This window comes from Pleurodeles waltl, chromosome 12, assembly GCF_031143425.1.
Source record: "Pleurodeles waltl isolate 20211129_DDA chromosome 12, aPleWal1.hap1.20221129, whole genome shotgun sequence".
Taxonomy (NCBI): Eukaryota; Metazoa; Chordata; class Amphibia; order Caudata; family Salamandridae; genus Pleurodeles; species Pleurodeles waltl.
In genome coordinates this window covers 551,946,188-551,966,443 of record NC_090451.1, presented here as the reverse complement: position 1 = coordinate 551,966,443, position 20,256 = coordinate 551,946,188, and the positions used below count along the sequence as shown (strand labels likewise).

General features: G+C 43.7%; 1 protein-coding gene across 1 annotated transcript in view; it reads left to right on the top strand.

The window, feature by feature from the left end:
* Positions 1-1,631: 1,631 nt before the first annotated feature.
* The window catches only part of ATP6V0D1 (ATPase H+ transporting V0 subunit d1), a 231,999-nt gene continuing 213,374 nt past the window's right edge, over positions 1,632-20,256 (top strand). The window contains exon 1 of the mRNA XM_069217611.1: positions 1,632-2,079. Coding sequence (XP_069073712.1) covers positions 1,950-2,079 — 130 coding nt within the window. The 5' untranslated portion in view covers positions 1,632-1,949. The remainder of the gene's footprint in view (positions 2,080-20,256) is intronic.

The following is a 20,256-nucleotide window of genomic DNA, read 5'->3' as shown; positions in this document are numbered from 1 at the left end:
CTGGGCATTTAGGAAATGCAATTACCACCAAATCCAAGTTGGTGGTTAGCATGTGCAATTTTAAAAAATGCATTACAAATGCATTTTTTTTAATGAAATGTAGCGCACCCATGCCCACAAATATTTTTTGGGGTGCAACAAAGAGAGCATTAGGACCCCAGCACCCTGGGGTTTGCATTACCTAATTTGCAAATTCCTAACTGGAATTCGCAAATTCTGAAATACAAAAACATTCGCAACCATGGGCCTACTGGCCCATAGGGATGAATTGAGTCCCATTCCCTAATTGGATTCAGTAATAGCGACTGCAAATTTTAAGAAATCGCTATTACCGATTCGCAATTTTCATACATCCCATTTTGCATTTCTTAAATACCGATTTCTTAAGAGGTTCTATTTAAGAAATGCAAACTGGGAGCTTGATACATCTGGCCCTTAGTTTATTCTCTGCGCTTTTTTTATTCAAGTTCCCAGAGTTCAAATTGTGAAATTATAGTGAACACAAGGGGCCCCTACGTTGCAGAGCACATGGTGAATGGCCCGTCTACGTGAAATCAATGGTAGAAGTGTCAGTGTGCTTCTATATATTGTTTTAACGGTCCTGCAGGGGACTCAGTGTAGTTAAAGCAAGAAAGTCCTGCTATGTTGGACCTCAAGGCGTGGGAGTCCTCCTGTGGTCTCTCCTGGTTGCCACTGCCTGCAAAATGCATTATGTAGCCACAGGGAGATTTAGTAAAACGTTAAAAAAAGTTTCCCAAAACTGCATGAAACCAGTACTTGTGTCTCAGGACACTGATAAGAGCAAATATACGAGGAAACAACAGAAAATAGTATGCTATAGCGAATAGAAACAGAGTTAAAGTAAGTGGCAAGAAGAGGAGACAATGAAAAGCAAGGGGGCAGGATGTAAGTCACTTTTGAGATTTAAATTGAATACAATAGATTTCACAAGCATAGCACAAGCAAGCGCTGTGCAGGGGAAACCTAAAAAGGAAGCTTTGGGCCTGGCAAGTGGGTACACTTGCCAGGTCGATAGTGGGTACACAATCAGTGCTGCTAGAGACTTACAAATAAATTAAATATGCCAAGTGTGGGGAAGCCAATGTTACCATGTTTTAGAGGACAAAAACACCTCCACTTTAGCACTGGTCAGCAGTGGTGAACACAGATCCCTAAAGGCCAGCAAAAATAGGTCACAAAAATAGGAGGGAGACAAAAAGTCTGGGGATGGCCCTGCAGAAAGCACCATTTCCAATAATTATGTAACTGTGGTGCTGGTAGAAAACCAACCAGGTGGCAAACAGTATTCCTAGTTTTGTGCCATGAGCTGCATGCACCCTCACCAGCACTTTTTGTCATTCAAAATTACTACTTTTCAACCATTCCTAAAATATTAGTTTTTATAACGTTCTCAAAAATATTCCAAGACTGGAGTTGGAACAATAAATACTACTCCTGGAATTTTTGGAGGAAAGTTGCTCTTTCCCCAAATAATAGAGGACGAGAGTTAAAATAGTAATTTTGTCCTTCTATGCTATACTCTAATCCATAGTTAGCCTCAACTAAGATGGTCGCCAGTAGAAGCGCCTCCCCCCCCCCCTCTCCTTTCTCTATGTCTCTAGAATAGTGTCAATTGGTAGACATGGCCGCCATGTTGGCCGGGTATCAGTTGCCTATCAGTAGTCAAGAAGGGAAGTTATTTTTCTGACAACAGTGCCTCTAACCGCAACTTGCACACTAATCCAACAATATGCGGCCTCGCATTATTAGAAAGGCTTGCGGGCAAGCTGTCGTGAGATGCATTAAGAAGACGAAAAAGATCACGAGACGTCCTGACGCGCCAGTCATGTGGCACGTGACGCGTCGGCAGCTGATGTGCGGAAGAGATACTGGGGCCTGATTCTGCGGCCGGTGTAAGGCAGTCTTCTTCGAGGAAAATAACCGCAGCGATGTCGTCCTTCTCCGAGCTCTACTTCAACGTGGATAACGGGTACCTCGAGGGGCTAGTTCGTGGCTTCAAGAGTGGAATCTTGCTTCACAGGGATTACTTGAACCTGGTGCAGTGCGAGAGCTTGGAAGGTGAGTCCCCCTCCCTTTGACCCTCCCTCCTGTACTGTCAGACCTATTCATCCATTCACGGTGGTTGCTTTTGGCTGTCGAACATCACGCAAACAGGGTGATTATGTGCATTATGCAGAAGGTATTTACAGCGTAGTTGTTTAAAAACACAAGTGCATGGAATTCCATAAGATAACAAATGGTACAGGGATTGGGAAAGTGAAGTTGAATTCAAGCATTTTACAGGACATTCCTTGTAGTTTACAGTCGATGGGGCGATTAACGTAAGCTTAAGTGAGCGGACCATTGTCATGAGAGGAGAGGGTGGAGTTGCAGTCGAGAAGCCACCGTGATGCACATTGTTGTTGTTCAGTGAAGGATTGCTCAGTAAAGGCTCCTGCTCTTCGTCAGACATATCGTGTCAAGGTATACGTTGTCACATTCAATTGTTAACGAGCACTGTACAGCTGATTAACAGGCAGCTAAGGAAGTGGGAGCAAGGGAGTGGGCAACGCATGGTAGTGAATTGTTATGAAACGCAACGGAGACCCAAGTATTTTGGAGATTTGGAGAGTTTTCATAATGTGCTTATGTGCTATTCATTTCTTCTGAACTGCATCATGTACATTTTACCTCAGCTGAAACGTCACCTTGACGCTAACCAGCACCATGCTTTGATATGATGCGTTCCTGATTATAAGCGTATGCACCAGGCAGTGATAGCCTGGCTCTGGTATGGAGTAGAAATTGCTACAGTCGTAACAACAGATAACTATTGATTACTAATATTCCTCTTGGACACTACTTATAAAACCTTTTCCAAAACATTAGCCAAATATACAAAAAATTGGTCTTGAAGCCAGTGATGACTATTGACCATTGAAAGTGGTGGATTTAATCTTTGGTTTAAATTCCAGTGAGTGAGCCTGTCTTCTCAGTAGGTTGGGTGGGGGGTGTCCCAGCCCCACTGTGACTTACTCACTGTCGCTCGGTCTCATTCTTACTCCGGCTCATTCATTTAGTATCACTCATTCTCAGTCTAATTCAGTCTCATTCATTCTCACTCAGCCCCACTCAGTCTGACTCAACTAACACTCAATATCACTTTGATTCCCCTGGTCTCACTCGTTTCCACTTAGTCTCATGCATTTTAACTAACTCATTCTCTGACTCGCTCAGACTGTGACTGTCTCATTTAGTCACACTCATTTTCACTAATTCTCAGTCAATTAGGCTTACTCTGATTCATTTAATCTCACTGACTCACCTAATCTCAATCATCCTGACTAATTCCTACTGAGTCCCACTTACTCGGGCTCACTCTGACAAAATCAGTCTCACTGATTCTTACGCTCTCAATCATTCTGGCTAACTCAGACTGACTCACTAAGTCTTACACCGGTAACACTCGCTGTCATTCTCCCTCACAGTAACACTCGCTGTCATTCTCCCTCACAATAACACTCGCTGTCATTCTTCCTCACAGTAACACTCGCTGTCATTCTCCCCCAGATACTCAGTCATTCACCCACAGTTAGATTCACAGTTACTCCCTCAGTCATTCTCCCCCACAGTTACACTTATTGTCATCCTCCCTAAGTTACATGTATTCATTCTCACAGTAACATTTACTGTCATTCTCACTCACTGTCATTCATTCACACTCACACTTCCTATCAGTCATTGTCACTCACTGACTCCCACCACTGATTCTTTCTTTCACACCCACACACACACACACTGTCTCACAAACACACTGTCACCTGCAAACATACACACTTACCCATCTGCACAACGCACAATATTTAAAAGCCTTTTACTTACCTTGCTGCAGGGCCTGTTTGGTAGATTGCTCTATTCAGCTTCTGATCCTGGGACATGAAACTGAACCTTCGAACCTGCACAGTCTCAGATTTGAGGTTTTAGTTTATGCTTTTTGCCCCACCCTTTCCCAAATCTGTGACAAGATAGGAAAGAGTGGGGTGACTGACTGTAGGAGGCTGGTCTGGCTTATAGTGGGTACCTGATGGTACTTCCACCTTGTGCCAGGTCCAGTTATCCCTTATTAGTAGATTATTAGTGTTCTAGCAGCTACAACAGTAAGTGAACCCAACAATTTCAAGGGTAAACAAATGGAAAAAAAGGTACAGAAAGCAGTACAGTTTTTCAAGCACATGAACTGGAGAACCACAGGTTTACTGAACGTTCAGCTTCAGCCACTGATTATACATTCAAGACTCGAAATTCCGACAGTGCCTAGCGAGATGCTGTAGGAAAGTACCATCTTACTTGGCATGTTACCCCCAATTTCTGCCTGTTTGTCAGTATGTTTTGCCTGTCTCACTGGGATCCTGCTAGCCAGGACCCCAGTGCTCATAGTTTGTGGCCTAATGTGTGTGTTGTCAGTAGTGCTTAAATGTGTCACTGATGTTCTGCTAACCAAAACTCCAGTGCTTATGCTCTCTCTTATTACCAAATTTGTCACTATAGTTTAGGGACTTCATATTCAAATTCCAATTCCAATTGGCACACTGGACCCCCCCCCCCACATAAGTCCCTAGCATATGGTCCCTAGGTACACAGGTGTAGGAGGCTGGCCTGGCTTATAGTGGGTACCTGATGGTACTTACATCTTGTGCCAGGTCCAGTTATCCCTTATTAGTAGTGTTCTAGCAGCGTAGGCTGATAGAGGTAGCTATAGCAGAGCAGTTTAGGCTGAACTAGGAGACATGCAAAGCTCCTACTATACCACTTATATCATATAGCACTATATCACAAGAATCTCAAAACTCAGAGTTACTAAAAATAAAGGTACTTTATTTTAGTGACAATGTGCCAAAAATATCTCAGAGGATATACTCCCTTAGGAGGTAAGTAAAATACATAAAATATACACACAAACCAAAATCAGGTAAATAAACCGTTAGACAAGTAGTGCAAACACTGTAGAATACAATAGGATGCAATAGGCCTAGGGGCAACACAAACCATGTATTAAAAAAGTGGAATGCGAGTCACTTAGGGACCCCTGGCCTAGTGTAGTGTGTAGAGGGTCGCTGGGAGTGTAAGAAAACACTAAGGGTGTCCAAGATGCCCCACCCCAAGACCCTGAAAAGTAGGAGTGAAGTGACCCTACTTCCCCAGAAACACACTAATGTTGTGATAGAAGATTCTGCAAAGACCACAACAGACTGCAAAGCACTGAAGACTGATTCCTGGACCTGAGGACCTGTAAAGGAAGGGGACAAGTCCAATAGTCAAGTGTCCGGGGGGGGTGGGGGCAGGAGCCCACTAAACCCTGGATGAAGGTGCAAAATGGCTTCCTCCGGGTGGAACAAGTTGAAGATTGTGCAACAACTGAAGGTGCCAGGAACTTCTCCTTTGCACAGAAGATGTCTCACGGTGCTCTGGAGGATGCAGAGTTGTTTCTTTGGAGAAAGACCGCAAACAAGCCTTGCTAGCTGCAAAGGTTGCAGTTGAAGAAAAAGGGTGCTGCCCGGGCCCAGGAAGGACCAGGAGGTCGCCACTTGGAAAAGGAGACAGAGGGGTCCCTCAGCAACACAGAGAGATCAAGCAGAAGAAGGCAGCACCCGCAGAAGTACTTGAACACAGGTTCAAGAAAACTGAGCACAGCAGTCGTCTCAACACTACAAAAAAGGGTCCCACGAAGCTGCTGGTCAACTCAGCGAGTTGAGCAATGCAGGACGGAGTGCTGGGGACGTGGGCTAGGCTGTGCATGAAAGATTCCTTGCAAAAGTGCAGAGAAGCCCTAGCAGCTGCAGTTCACGCAGTACATAGGATTACTGTCTGGAGAGGGGAGGCAAGGACTTACCTCCTCCAAATTTGGACAGGTGGACCACTGGACCGTCTGGGTCACTTGGGTCCACCACCTGTGTTCCAAGGGCCACGCTCGTCAGGATGAGAGGGGTCCCAGGGTACCGGTGACGCTGAAGTTTGGTGGCTGCTGGAGCAGGGGGAAGATTCCGTCGACCCACAGGAGATTTCTTCTTGGCTTCCAGTGCAGGGTGAAGGCAGACAGCCCCCAGAGCATGCACCACCAGGAAGCAGTCGAGAAAGCCGGCAGGATTAGGCACTACAATGTTGCTGGTAGTCTTCTTGCTACTTTGTTGCGGTTATGCAGGCGTCCTTGATTAGTCAGCGGTCTATCCTTGGCAAAAATCGAAGGGAGAAGTGCAGATGAACTCTGGTGAGCTCTTGCATTCAAAATCTGAAGAGAAACCCAAAGGAGAGACCCTAAATAGCCCTCAGAGGAGAATTGGTTACTGAGAGAGGTAAGCACCTATCAGGAGGGGTCTCTGACGTCACCTGCTGGCACTGGCCACTCAGAGCTGTCCATTGTGCCCTCACACCTCTGCATCCAAGATGGCAGAAGTCTGGGACACACTGGAGGAGCTCTGGGCACCTCCCCTAGGGAGGTGCAGGTTAGGGGAGTGGTCTCTCCCCTTTCCTTTGTCCAGTTTCGCGCCAGAGCAGGGCTGAGGGGATCCCTGAACCGTTGTAGACTGGATTTTGCAGGGAGGGCACCATCTGTGCCCTTCAAAGCATTTCCAGAGGCTGGTGGAGGCTATTCCTCCCCAGCCCTTCACACCTATTTCCAAAGGGAGAGGGTGTAACACCCTCTCTCAGAGGAAAATCTTTGCTCTGCCTTCCTGGGACTGAGCTGCCCAGACCCCAGGAGGGCAGAAACCTGTCTGAGGGTTGGCAGCAGCTGCAGCTGCCAGGAACACCCCAGAGAGCTAGTTTGGCAGTACCCACGTTCTATGCTAGAGCCCCGGGGATGCTTGGAATTGTCCCCCCAATACCAGAATGGTATGGGGGTGACAATTCCATGATCCTAGACATGTTACATAGCAGTGTTCGGAGTTACCATTGTGACGCTACATATAGTTATTGACCTATATGTAGTGCACGCGTGTAATGGTGTCCCCACACTCACAAAGTTCGGGGAAATTGCCCTGAACGATGTGGGGGCACCTTGGCTAGTGCCAGGGTGCCCTCACACTTAGTAACTTTGCACCTAAACTTCACCAGGTGAGGGTTGGATATATAGGTGACTTATAAGTTACTTAAGTGCAGTGAAAATGGTTGTGAAATAACGTGGACGTTATTTCACTCAGGCTGCAGTGGCAGGCTTGTGTAAGAATTGTCTGAGCTCCCCATGGGTGGCAAAAGAAATGCTGCAGCCCATAGGGATCTCCTGGAACCCCAATACACTGGGTTCCTAGGCACCATATACAAGGCAATTATCAGTGTGCCAGTGAGAACTGGTAAAATTAGTCACTAGCCTGCATTGACAATTGTAAAAGTAGAGAGAGCATGAACACTGAGGTTCTGGTTAGCAGAGCCTCAGTGATACAATTAGGCACTACACAGGGAACACATACAGGGCATACTTTAGGAGTAGCAGGATCCCAGTGACACAGGCAAAAACAAACATACAGATGAGTCCCTATACTCTGGTTCCATGACAGACCGCTGATATACATTTACTAATATAAATCATACACATATCCTTTACAGGTTTCAGATCCAGCTTAATGGCGAAATTAAACAGTCTCAGTCAGTTTAGAAAACTGTTGTGTCTTAGAGGTTGTTAGCTGTACCTAATTACACAAGGAATCTACTTGAATACTAAAGTATGAAAAGTTAGTGACTCATCTGATCTGGACTACATTATTAGTATGTGGGTGTGTCTCTGCTGCTCTTTGTCCACATATCATGACGTGATTTAAGATCCAATTGATCCATGAATAATGTAATTCCATCTCAGTTTTTCGAGAGCAGTTGCTGTTCTAGCCATCAAGACCGCATCAACAACATATAATAAAATTGAAATCAAATGGCTGCCAACTAGGGGTAGATCACTATATTGTGATGATAAGAATTTATCTAGGCCATTTATATAAAGTAATAATAAAAAATAGACATGAACACATCCTTGTTTAACACCCCTTTTAAACTGAAAGGGGGGTAGTACACACACCATCTTGTCCATATCATACATGAGTATTCACCAAGAGCATCACTAACAGAGCAACAGTGTCATGGAAAAGCGTTTTAAACAATTGGACATTAAATATACTCATATTAGTGATTCCAGTATTTTTTAGTATACTATGCAGTCCATATAAATATAGTGCCAAAAATGTAATATCAGTATTTTAAAAATTGGCTTATTCCTACATGACGCACATTCACATTTAAACATTTCCTTTAAGAAGCGTAGTATTTCCAAAGTAATTGGAGGTGTGTTTTCCCCTGATAACTCTGAAATCTCACCTGAAAAAGGGAACTGACCTGTCAGATAAAAAGTTGAATAATATCTTTGAGGCCTACCATCTCTTCTGTCTTCAGGACATCTACACTTGCAAAAACGGAGGGGTAATGTTATCATAGCACGCACAGAGGCGGGTCAACATGTTTGTCAACAAGTCTCTTAACCTGGCCTGTAACCAACTGTCAATCAGTTTGTGCACTGAAAGCAACCATCCACCTTTGATCGCTGGATTTCAAGTGGAATTCTAAACTGGAACTAAACTCTCATTTGTTGGGGTCTTAGATGGTTCTGAATCATGCTGGCTCATCAATAGGCTAAAATGGCACAAGATCTCCCATGAGTGGTTCAAACATTGGCAAAACTTGTCAACAGAAGTAGGCACAACAGTCAACTTCAAAAGTGGAAAGAAAATGATAATAAATTGGCCTACCACAATTACATCCATATACAGCTGCTTAGTAGGAAAAAGATGCACATTACTGAAGAAAACTAGGAGTGCCACTTTTCTAGACCTAGACCCTGGCACAACTACACATTCATAAGACACCGCTAAGAAAAAGAATTGTAATTCTTAAGAGAGACAAATTCAAATAAAGCAGCAGAGCGCTGTCTAAAGGAATCGAGAAAAGCGTACCAGCAATCTCTCTGCAGCAGAAACCAACTACCATGAAGAAACGTAGTGCCAAGTGCATGCACTGCTGGGGAGCAACAATGAAGCCCTATTCTGGTATTATATCAACCCTCCTACACAAATGGAAGTTGTATATTACAAAAAAATGGGTGGTATCAGGAAAAGGCTTACGTACAACAGAAGATCGAAACTGCTCAGAGAAGGCATAATTCTCTCTGAGACTAGCCCAAGGACACCAAACGTGAAGGAGGATATAAGTAACCAAACTGCTAGTAAAAAGTTCTAGAGTTAAGAGCAGATGGGTCTCTGACCAAAATGGCTTGCCAGGTTCCCCTTATAAAGCAGACACTGACTTTTGGGCCACACACTTAACATGATTATATTAAACTTTCTTTTTGTATGGGCAGGTCCCACAATTAACAGAGAGAATCTATCTTACATACTGTCCCCCCAAAAGAGGAACACAATGGACCCGGCAAACTACCAGCTGATGGCCTTGCTAGACGTGGAGTTAAAGCATACACTACAATCCCATTAAAAGATTTAGAACAATGGATTGAAAAGGAAAACTTAATACCGTTCTGTCAAACTGGGTTGAAGCAGTGTTGCACTGTTGTATCTGGTCCACCACTTGAACTGGCTTCTACTGGCACTCCTGTTTGTGGATTATTTGGCAACCTTTGAGGGTGTGGACCATGCAATATTATAGAGAAAACTTTCTGATTGGAGTATCCCACCAAACATTACCTAAAGCAATTATTGTACTTTGATGCACACCCGCATGTCAGAGTAATCTGGACCACAGAGATTACGGTTTTGAAGGTGACTTATACTAGACAGGAGCATTAAGCAAGGCTGTATTGTGGTCCAGCTGTTGTTTGACCTATAAACTGCAGACCTGGGAAGTGCATTAAAAAAGGTGAAAGTGTTTCCACCAAGAACAGATCTTCAGATTATTTCAACTTTACAGTACGCAGATGATTTGTTCGTTCTGGATCAAACAAAAATAGGTCTACAGGGACCTCTTGAGGAACTTCAAAAATACAGCAAAGCGACAGTCTGGTGGCAAATGCAAATACAACTGAAGTGATGGTCTTTAAACAACATAGAAATAAATCCAGGCTCTTCTGGAAATTGGTTTTAGTCAATGTCTCCTATACCTCTTCATATAATTATCAGGGGGTTTGGCTTGCGGACACAAGCAAACCACTTACTCGCCTAACATCCATCAAGAAAAAAGCTAGTAAATTAACTTTTGCGCTCTGTTGCGTTGACAGAGGGATTTCCAGGCACACAGACACTTTTATTATAATTGCCTACAGGGAGTGCAGAATTATTAGGCAAGTTGTATTTTTGAGGATTAATTTTATTATTGAACAACAACCATGTTCTCAATGAACCCAAAAAACTCATTAATATCAAAGCTGAATATTTTTGGAAGTAGTTTTTAGTTTGTTTTTAGTTTTAACTATGTTAGGGGGATATCTGTGTGTGCAGGTGACTATTACTGTGCATAATTATTAGGCAACTTAACAAAAAAAAATATATACCCATTTCAATTATTTATTATTACCAGTGAAACCAATATAACATCTTAACATTCACAAATATACATTTCTGACATTCAAAAACAAAACAAAAACAAATCAGTGACCAATATAGCCACCTTTCTTTGCAAGGACACTCAAAAGCCTGCCATCCATGGATTCTGTCAGTGTTTTGATCTGTTCACCATCAACATTGCGTGCAGCAGCAACCACAGCCTCCCAGACACTGTTCAGAGAGGTGTACTGTTTTCCCTCCTTGTAAATCTCACATTTGATGATGGACCACAGGTTCTCAATGGGGTTCAGATCAGGTGAACAAGGAGGCCATGTCATTAGATTTCCTTCTTTTATACCCTTTCTTGCCAGCCACGCTGTGGAGTACTTGGACGCGTGTGATGGAGCATTGTCCTGCATGAAAATCATGTTTTTCTTGAAGGATGCAGACTTCTTCCTGTACCACTGCTTGAAGAAGGTGTCTTCCAGGAACTGGCAGTAGGACTGGGAGTTGAGCTTGACTCCATCCTCAACCCGAAAAGGCCCCACAAGCTCATCTTTGATGATACCAGCCCAAACCAGTACTCCACCTCCACCTTGCTGGCGTCTGAGTCGGACTGGAGCTCTCTGCCCTTTACCAATCCAGCCACGGGCCCATCCATCTGGCCCATCAAGACTCACTCTCATTTCATCAGTCCATAAAACCTTAGAAAAATCAGTCTTGAGATATTTCTTGGCCCAGTCTTGACGTTTCAGCTTGTGTGTCTTGTTCAGTGGTGGTCGTCTTTCAGCCTTTCTTACCTTGGCCATGTCTCTGAGTATTGCACACCTTGTGCTTTTGGGCACTCCAGTGATGTTGCAGCTCTGAAATATGGCCAAACTGGTGGCAAGTGGCATCGTGGCAGCTGCACGCTTGACTTTTCTCAGTTCATGGGCAGTTATTTTACGCCTTGGTTTTTCCACACGCTTCTTGCGACCCTGTTGACTATTTTGAATGAAACGCTTGATTGTTCGATGATCACGCTTCAGAAGCTTTGCAATTTTAAGAGTGCTGCATCCCTCTGCAAGATATCTCACTATTTTTGACTTTTCTGAGCCTGTCAAGTCCTTCTTTTGACCCATTTTGCCAAAGGAAAGGAAGTTGCCTAATAATTATGCACACCTGATATAGGGTGTTGATGTCATTAGACCACACCCCTTCTCATTACAGAGATGCACATCACCTAATATGCTTAATTGGTAGTAGGCTTTCGAGCCTATACAGCTTGGAGTAAGACAACATGCATAAAGAGGATGATGTGGTCAAAATACTCATTTGCCTAATAATTCTGCACTCCCTGTATGACTCACCTGATTTTCAGTACACCTATCAAGTGATGTGTCCCTTTCTAGCCATCCGTTTGTATTGTTTTTGTATGGAGTGGTACATTGCTCAATAGTTGAGAAAGTGTGAGTCACACTCCCTTATTTTGCCTCAGGGATGCTGAATTCCTATCGCCCGACGCCCAGGACATCTTGTTTGGGGTCAAGGGCAAACAAGTTTTCATGTTTATTTTGTCCTTAGGACAAGTAGGCCCAACCCCCTGCAGCACAAACACGTTGGCTGCCAGTTTACAGAGAAGGGAACTGTCTCCAGTTGAGGTAATGTGTGTCCATATGTTAATGCTGTTCGAACTTGTATTTATGGTTCATTAATTCAAAGCATTCATTATTAGGGTGAGCGCTGTAAATGTTTTATGGTCACACTGCACTACTGACAGTGGTTCTAGTAAAAAAAAAAAAAAGTGTACACACGTTTGAAAAGTTTAACAATATGAGGCTAAGTATAATGCTCCCAGAATGCTCTCTGATTTGATGCAAATGTTTGCAGAAGCTTGTAAGAAAGAGTGAGGATTCTTTGCTTTTAAAATAAAATGTTCAGTAAAAATGCAACTGGGGAAAAAGAGTTTCGCTACTATGAAATTTTAGGTGCTATTTCTTTGAAGCGCCATTTAGTAAAATACGTTGATGCATGCTGGTATTTCCCAAAAATATTCCTAATGGAAAAATCAGTGTAACCATTTTCAACATGATTATGGGAAGCATGAAAATAAACAAGCACTGACAGAGCCAACATTTTTTTGTGAGTCTTTTAGTTTCATCAATGCGTGTCTTATTTTGATATGCCTTTATAACACTTTTATGTGGGTGCTGGCAGGCCCTCACCATTTTAACACACACTGACAAAAACAAAAAAACTTTTTGATCTCTAAAATCACACGTTGCCCCCAGTGGCATAACAAAAGCCCTGCAGCCCGCTGCTGGGGGGCCCTTCAGTACAGCACCTGGCATGAGCGAGTCTGGAGAGGGGGCCCCTCCATGTTCTTTCCAAAGGGGTCCCCTCCAGTTTCGTTACGTCACTGATTGTCACTGTAGTTCCTGACACTGAACAAAACTACTTTGTGTGCCAATACGCTCCTTGTGGAAGAGCAGAATGAGATCACTCACAGTAAAGCCAGCCAATAAAGGGAGAAATAGAAGTTTAATAAAAACAAAATGTCTGTTCATGCTAGACCTAATTAGGGACCCAATTCTTAAAGAAAGTCACAAAAGTGCACCCATGGTATATCCCTCTATGTCTTTGAATTAATGGCTTTCATGAATTCACAAGAAGTATACCAGAAATCGTACCACTATAAAATATTTGTGAACTGTATTTTAGCATGGGCAAATATGCATGTGTAAATTTGCTCATATGAAAATCTTTTGAGCGTTTCCTAGTTCACTTTCCCTCCAATCACTTTTTTCCCCAACCCTAGAAGAAGTTCTACTTCTGCCATTGTCAGGAGTAAATTTCCAACCTTTCTTATTATGGGAAAAGAAGTTTGCACACTCAAAGGCATTCCTCCAGCCCCAGTATGTAGATCTGCAGAAAGGTGGAAAACAAGCAAATTGCTACAGTAGGGATTGAATTGCAAGTATTCAAGCCCACTATGGTAGTAGCCCTGCATAATCAGAGATGCTATTATCAGAGCTCTTACATAAGTTGTCACCGCACTACAATGGACCAAAGGGACAAGTAGATATTTTTAGAGGAAAAGTAGATTTAAAAAGCAACCTGTCCCAAGGACAAGTAGATATTTTAATAAATTCCACACCCCTGTGCCTGCTGCCATTTTAGCTGTGTGCTCTGGCTAGAGGTGGGTGAGCCAAGATGCATGCATTTTTTGCAACTTGTTTTGCAAGTTCAAATTTTGTTTCATTCCACAAAGTAAGGATTGTGTCATGACAATTTAAGGGACTGCTTCAGTCATTTCTTAAGCTGATCATTTATTGTTCATGATAAATGCAATAAATGTAGAGACCTATAAGTCAACCTTTATTCATAAGCGTCTCCCCAAAAACATTTTTCAATCATTTATTTATCATTATAGATGCTGCCACCTAGCCCTGATAAAGGCATTGAACCAGCCATGCTATACAATGTAGATTTACATTCCTTGTCATCCGCTCAAATTGTACTCTAAACCGGAGCCTTTTTTTTTTTTTTTGTTAAATCAAAGTTCGATCCTATCTACATTGTTGTTCTGTTGCTGTTTTTGAAACACTTTAAGCACAGTAATATTCATTTCCTGTTGGTGGTCTATATTTCGTCTCCTAGATCCTACAGGTATTCTGACCCATTTATACCTATCTTCTGTACCTTTCTCTCTCTTGTCTCTGGTTGCGCTCTTTTCCAGGCTTTTCTGTTTCCTATCTTGTGCCTCCTGGTTTTCCTAGCTTTTACCTTCCCAAGTTTCAATAGAGCCCTCCCTTCATTGCTGGCTGCCTGATTCCTTGCACCTGGCTCGCTCCCTGCACCTGTGCACCTTTCCAGAGCTTCAAACTATTTCAACCCTATGAACTCAGTGTGCAGTGGCTTGCAGCAGACTTTTCTGCCGAGTCTCCTTGTTCCCACGTTCCTGCTGCTGTAACTCCAGGCTTGCTCTTTGATTCTGTTTCCCCTAAACTTGATCTAATTTTCCTCTGTGTCCTGTGACTTCCAGAGCCTCAACTGAGCTACATCATGTAATAATTTGTGTTTCTACCATGTATACATTATAAAGTGAAATCTAGGCAATAGCAAATGGGAATGAAGAAACTCTACACATTTTTTAAATGTGACCAAGAATTTGAGTTTAGGAATAGGAGTAATTTTATAAATATGACCAAGAACTTGAGGTTAGGAACAGGAGTTATTCCTATCTTGCTGATTATGCAGTCACCCCTAATACTTGGTAATACTGCAAGAGGTTTAAAAAGGGTGTTCTTTTGTGTACTCATACTTGCTTCTGGATGCATAAATGTAAAGAAACTCAATAAATCATAACAAATGTGCTACTATTAACCATTGCCACATATCTCCAGATACAAATTGAACCCAGATTGTGTATGCGGGCCTATCACTTGCAATATGAAATTCCCCAAAAGGCAACTTGGAAACATTAACATTTTTCCTTTGAAATTCATTCTGGGGATAGGGGTTGCTGCTATATTTGGGCCTAAGGTTAGCCAGCAATCAGGAATCCTACCAATACCGGACCTTTCTGAAAACTAGATACACATATAAGTCTGTGATGGTATGGCTTCCACGAATCCTACTACACTTTCTTACTCCAGGTGCCCTGTAAATACGAAAGAATAAATGGAAAATATAAATTTCCTCAAATTTGACAGAAAATTCCAGAACCTGCAGCCTAAAGGAAAAGCCAAACTTTCCAGCACTTTCACACTTTGCGTGATGAAACTGGTCTCATGCCCTTTTTGTTGGGCCTATACTACTACACAGAAACTGGTCACAAATTGTGAACTGTGTGATGTCAGTGTTGTGTTAATATAATGTTTACATGTTTTTTCACTCACATGCATTAGGCCCACTCACGCAGTTGATACAGTTTATCTCTGGAGACTCGGAAGAGCAAGATGTCAGTTTTGCAGTTGGTAGAAAGGGCCTTAGATTTTGGTTACATAAATGGTGGGAAATCTGTGTTTTATTGACCAATACTTCGACATTTGCTTAGCACTGTGGGTAACAAATTATGCTGGGATACATGCAAGCTACACCAATCTAGTTTTCAGAAATGGCCGGGTTTGGTAGTAGTCTTGGTACCAGCAGACCCAGTGCCTACGTACCGGAGCAATCCCCCCGGCAAGTGAGAGAAAATAGAAATTTCTTTTAGTGTAGTTTTGGCTGACAGAGGGATGTACCTCATTCAGTCTTCCCTTGAAAGGGTCTAGTGAGTTTTCTGCCCCCCTGGGGTGAATGGATTAGTGGAAACCCCTGATCTGCTCCACAGGGTGGGGCAGAGAGATTACCTGAGCTTGGGAGTGTGGCTCGAGGACAGGCTGGCCCCACACCCCATTTCTTACTTTGGTCATTAATCCCTGGTGTCTAGTGTGGTTTCTGTCCCTGTGGTACATGTAGAGGGAGGGTAACCCCTAAGTGAGTCCATTAGGACTGATGACCAAAAAAGGAATGGGGTTGGCCAGCCTTGACAAGGGCCCCCATCCCAGGCACCAGACTGCCTAGAGTCCAGGTTTGGGGAGGGGGTACATTTCAGCCAAGGGCCAGGAACAGATGTCCCCCACCCCAAAATTACATAAAAAAAAAAAATATGTTTCTTGTTGTCCACTGGAGTTTCTGCCCATATCTGTTAGGCGGGTGGAGGGTAAACCCCTAAACCTGTCCTAAAGCTGGTGCTGAAAGACTGTCAAGGGACAGGTGTGGAGATGGCCTGATTCCAGAGCAGACGTCCACCCATTCATTTTTTTATATAGTTTCCATGGTGATATATTGTTTTTTGCCCCTCTGGGGTGGGCAGGTTGGTTGACTGGAAAGACTATTTGGGCTTGAGGGGGTGCAGTCCATGCCACAACGCTAATCCCTCCACCACATTCTTATAAAAAAAAAAAACAATCGTGGGGACTCATGCTTTTTGCTCCTCCACCCTGGGTATGGCAGATTGGGATTAACCCCTAATATGTACACTGGGGGAGACAGCAGGGTGCAGAAAGACTGGTGGGGTGCCAGACCATGGTGTATAGTGAGCCTTCTGCCCTGCGTGGACAGACTGATTAGGGGGAAATCCCACAGTCTTCCCAGATTGGGAGGTATGGGTGGGCAAAAAGACTTGGGGCCTTGGAAAGGTGCTGTTGCCATGCACAGGTCGGGAACTCCTCCCCTTTCAGCTCCCTGGTGTCTAGTGTGTTTGATCCCTTCTTGGAAGATTGCCTTTCCGTGGCGATCCACAGCAAGGATCCACTGTAGAGAGGGAGCATTGGAATTACTAGAATTACCCCTTTTTTTTTGGCTATCTGGTGTAGTTTGTATTTAGCCCCCCCATAATATTTTGTGCACATATGTTATCCACACCAAATTTGCATCTTTATTTTCCAACATCCTGGGAATTCTAATGTTACCAGGGTTTGTGGATTCCCCTGCAGGGGACTGAGAAAATGGGCAAAATATAGCTGAATTTTGAATTTCTGTGGAAAAATTGGGGAAAAAAGTGTTCCAGAAGAAAGTGTCTGTTTTCCTTCAAATCGCATCAACAAAGGGTTTGCTGTGCTAAAATCACCGTCTTCCCAGCTTTCAGGAACAGACAGACTTGAATCAGAAAAACTAATTTTTCAGCACAGTTTTATTTATTTATTTATTTTTTCTTTTACTTGGACATAGCCCATTTTTCCTATTTTTTTTGTGTGCTTTCAGCCTCCTTCCAGTTAGCAGTACAAATGGGTACGAAACCACTGGTGGATCACGTAAAGCTATACATTTCTGAACAAGAAGACAAAATTCTGACTCCAGCAAGGGGTCATTTATGTAGATCCTTCATGGTTTCCTATAGAAAGTAAAAGTTGAAATAAACTATTGAAATTGAGTTGAAAAAAACAGCCATTTGTGTTCATGTTATAATCTGTAACCTCTAACTATGGCAGTTTTCTAAAGCAATATAATGTTGCGTCTGCTGGACCCTTCTGGTTGCTGGGATATATAGGGCTTGTAGGTTCACCAAGAACCCTAGGTACCCAGAGCCAATAACTGAGCTGCACCTTGCAATGGTTTTTCATTGTGTACCAGGTATACAGCAATTCATCTGGCAAAATATGAAGAGTGTAAAATAGGTATCAAGGAAACCTATGTATTTCCGAAATGGGCATAAGATATGGAGTTTAGAAGCAGTGGGTTATTTGCACACCTCTGAATTTGTGGGTACTCATACTAGCATGTGAATGAGAGGGCATTTCTCAAAATGACTTATTTCATGAACACTGTCTTACATTTGGAAGGCGCAAATGCAGAGAAAGACAATTGGTAATAACACTTGTTCTACTACTCTGTGTCCCCCCTTCAAGTCTCCCAGTAAAAATGGTACCTGACTTGTTTGGGAAGGCCTAGTACCTGCAACAGGAAAGTGCCCAAAATGCAACGTGACACATCACATTTTCCTACTGTAAACTGACCTTTTTTAGGGTCGAGCCTGCTTTGCATGCGTATAGCAGGGAGACTCTTTAGTATTTAGAAAAGGGCTCCGAGCCCTGTCAACTTCACGTCAGTGCTTTTTATTGGTTCGTGGGCTTCCCTAATTAAATCGGCTTGCTTTCATTAGTCGAGGCACGCACATGGCATGCCTTTTCCGGTGGCAAGCCCTCCTCGAGCGCAGCGACCAAGTACAGAAAACATGCGAGGCTCGCTGTTTTCCATCGGGCTCGTGGACTTTTTTTTAAACTAATTTACGAGCCCGATCTCGCTTGGCAGACGTCGAGCGCTTTACCTACTTGATTTCACTTTTTCGGGTTACTTGCATAAATGCACTTTTGCCCGATAGGTGAAAAGTCGGGTTAGGAGTTTACAACGTGATCGGCTCTAACACGAGCAAACGCGAGACCCGATGCATTGTAAATGCTTGTTGTTTTTTTACAGTGTGCCAAGCTGTGTATTTTGGGCCCTAGCTCAGCAGGCACGCAGTGAAACCTAGCTAACCTGTGTATTTTTTTAAAACTAGACACTAAGGGGTTCCAGGATAGGGTGACATGTGGCACTCACGAGGTTCTGTTACCCAGAATCCCTTGCAAACCTCTAAATATGTCTAAAAAAACATTTCCTCACCTTTCTGTGATGGAAAGTTTTGGAATATGAGGGGAGCCACACATTTCCTATCGCCCAGCATTCCTCCAGGTCTCCCAATAAAAATGCTACCTCACTTTGTGGGTGTGCCAAGTGCCCATAACAGAGAAGGGCCCAAAACTTATTATGGACACATCAAAATGATCTTTCACAAAACAAACGGTTTTTGCCAGGGGGGCCGCTGAGTTTTTGTCTTGGGCTTGATGGCCATCTATGGAAACCTACCAAACCCAGACATTTCTGAAAACTAGACACCGGGGGAGTCCAGGGAGGTGTGACTTGCATGGATCCCTCAAAGTTTTTCTTACCCAGAACCGTCTGCAAACCTCAAATTTAGCTTTAAAAATTAAATTTTCCTCATATATCTGTGTAGTATCTCCATGCCGACACAAATTTCCTACCCCTTCCCTCAGTCGCGCAATAAAAATGATACCTCACTTGGGTAGGTGGGCTAAGTGTCTGCGACAGGGAAGGGACTGTAGAAATCGAGCAGGTCCAAAAGAGCAGTTGTTTTCATATGTTTTTAAGCAGACTCTGCTTTAGGCACCCATGCAAGTGGGGCAGAGCTTGTATCTGTACTGATGGGGCAATGCTGGCTGGTAGGAATTTTGTGGATTCTGGAAGTTTCCATCACAGAAATGTAGGTAAAATGCATGATTTCAGAAAACGTTGGAGGTTTTATGGCATTCTGGGTTAGACAATGGTATGGGGTCCACGTGAAGCACACCACCTTGGACTCCCCCAGATGTTTAGTTTTCAGAAGTGTCTGGGAAGTTTTTCCAAGTGGCAGCGTACCCAAGTCCAAAAAGGGCAGCCGCCCACCATTGCAAGTGTGACAATATTGGGAGTTAGCCTAGCTGTCTTGGCGCATATGTAAAATCAGAACCGAAAATAGTCAAATGTCCTCTTACTTGCCATTGGGATGGGATGCTTCAGTCCGCAGGGGGGCAGAAAGACTGTTGCCCCTTTCATGTGGGGTGGTGGGCATAGCCATGCTCATGGTGGTGGGCAGCCCCCACCCCTCTTTTAAAAAAAAAAAAAAAAAAAATGCTTCCCTGGTGTTTAGTGGGCTTTCTGCCTCCCTTGTGGGGGGGGGAGGCAGATCTGGAGTAATAATCCCCATCTGCCCCCCAACCCGCCAGGAGGTGCAGAAGTCTGACTATTTATTTGGTGGGTGTGGAGGCATTGCCAAGGGTAGCCCCTACCCTTCCACCAAAAAAAACAGTGCCTAGTGGGCTTTCTGCTGCTCCTGGGGGGAGGGGCAAAAAGACTGTGCCTATTTTTTGGGGGGAGGAGTGCTGGCATTGCATTGCCTATTCTGAGCAGCCCCCACCCCTAGATGAAAACATACAAATCCATGGTGCCTACTGAGCTTTCTGCCCCCTTACTCCCTTGGTGCGGGGGGGGGGGGCAGATCTGGAGCTATTGCCCTCGGGGGGCAGGAGGACTGAAATTTGCACAAAAAAAATGGGGGAGCAAAAGCCCTTGCCCAAGGGACTGCTGCTCCTTCCTGGTGTCTAGTGGAGTGGATCCCTGCTTAGGGATCGCCCTCCTTGGGCAAACCCCAAGCAGGGATCCACTT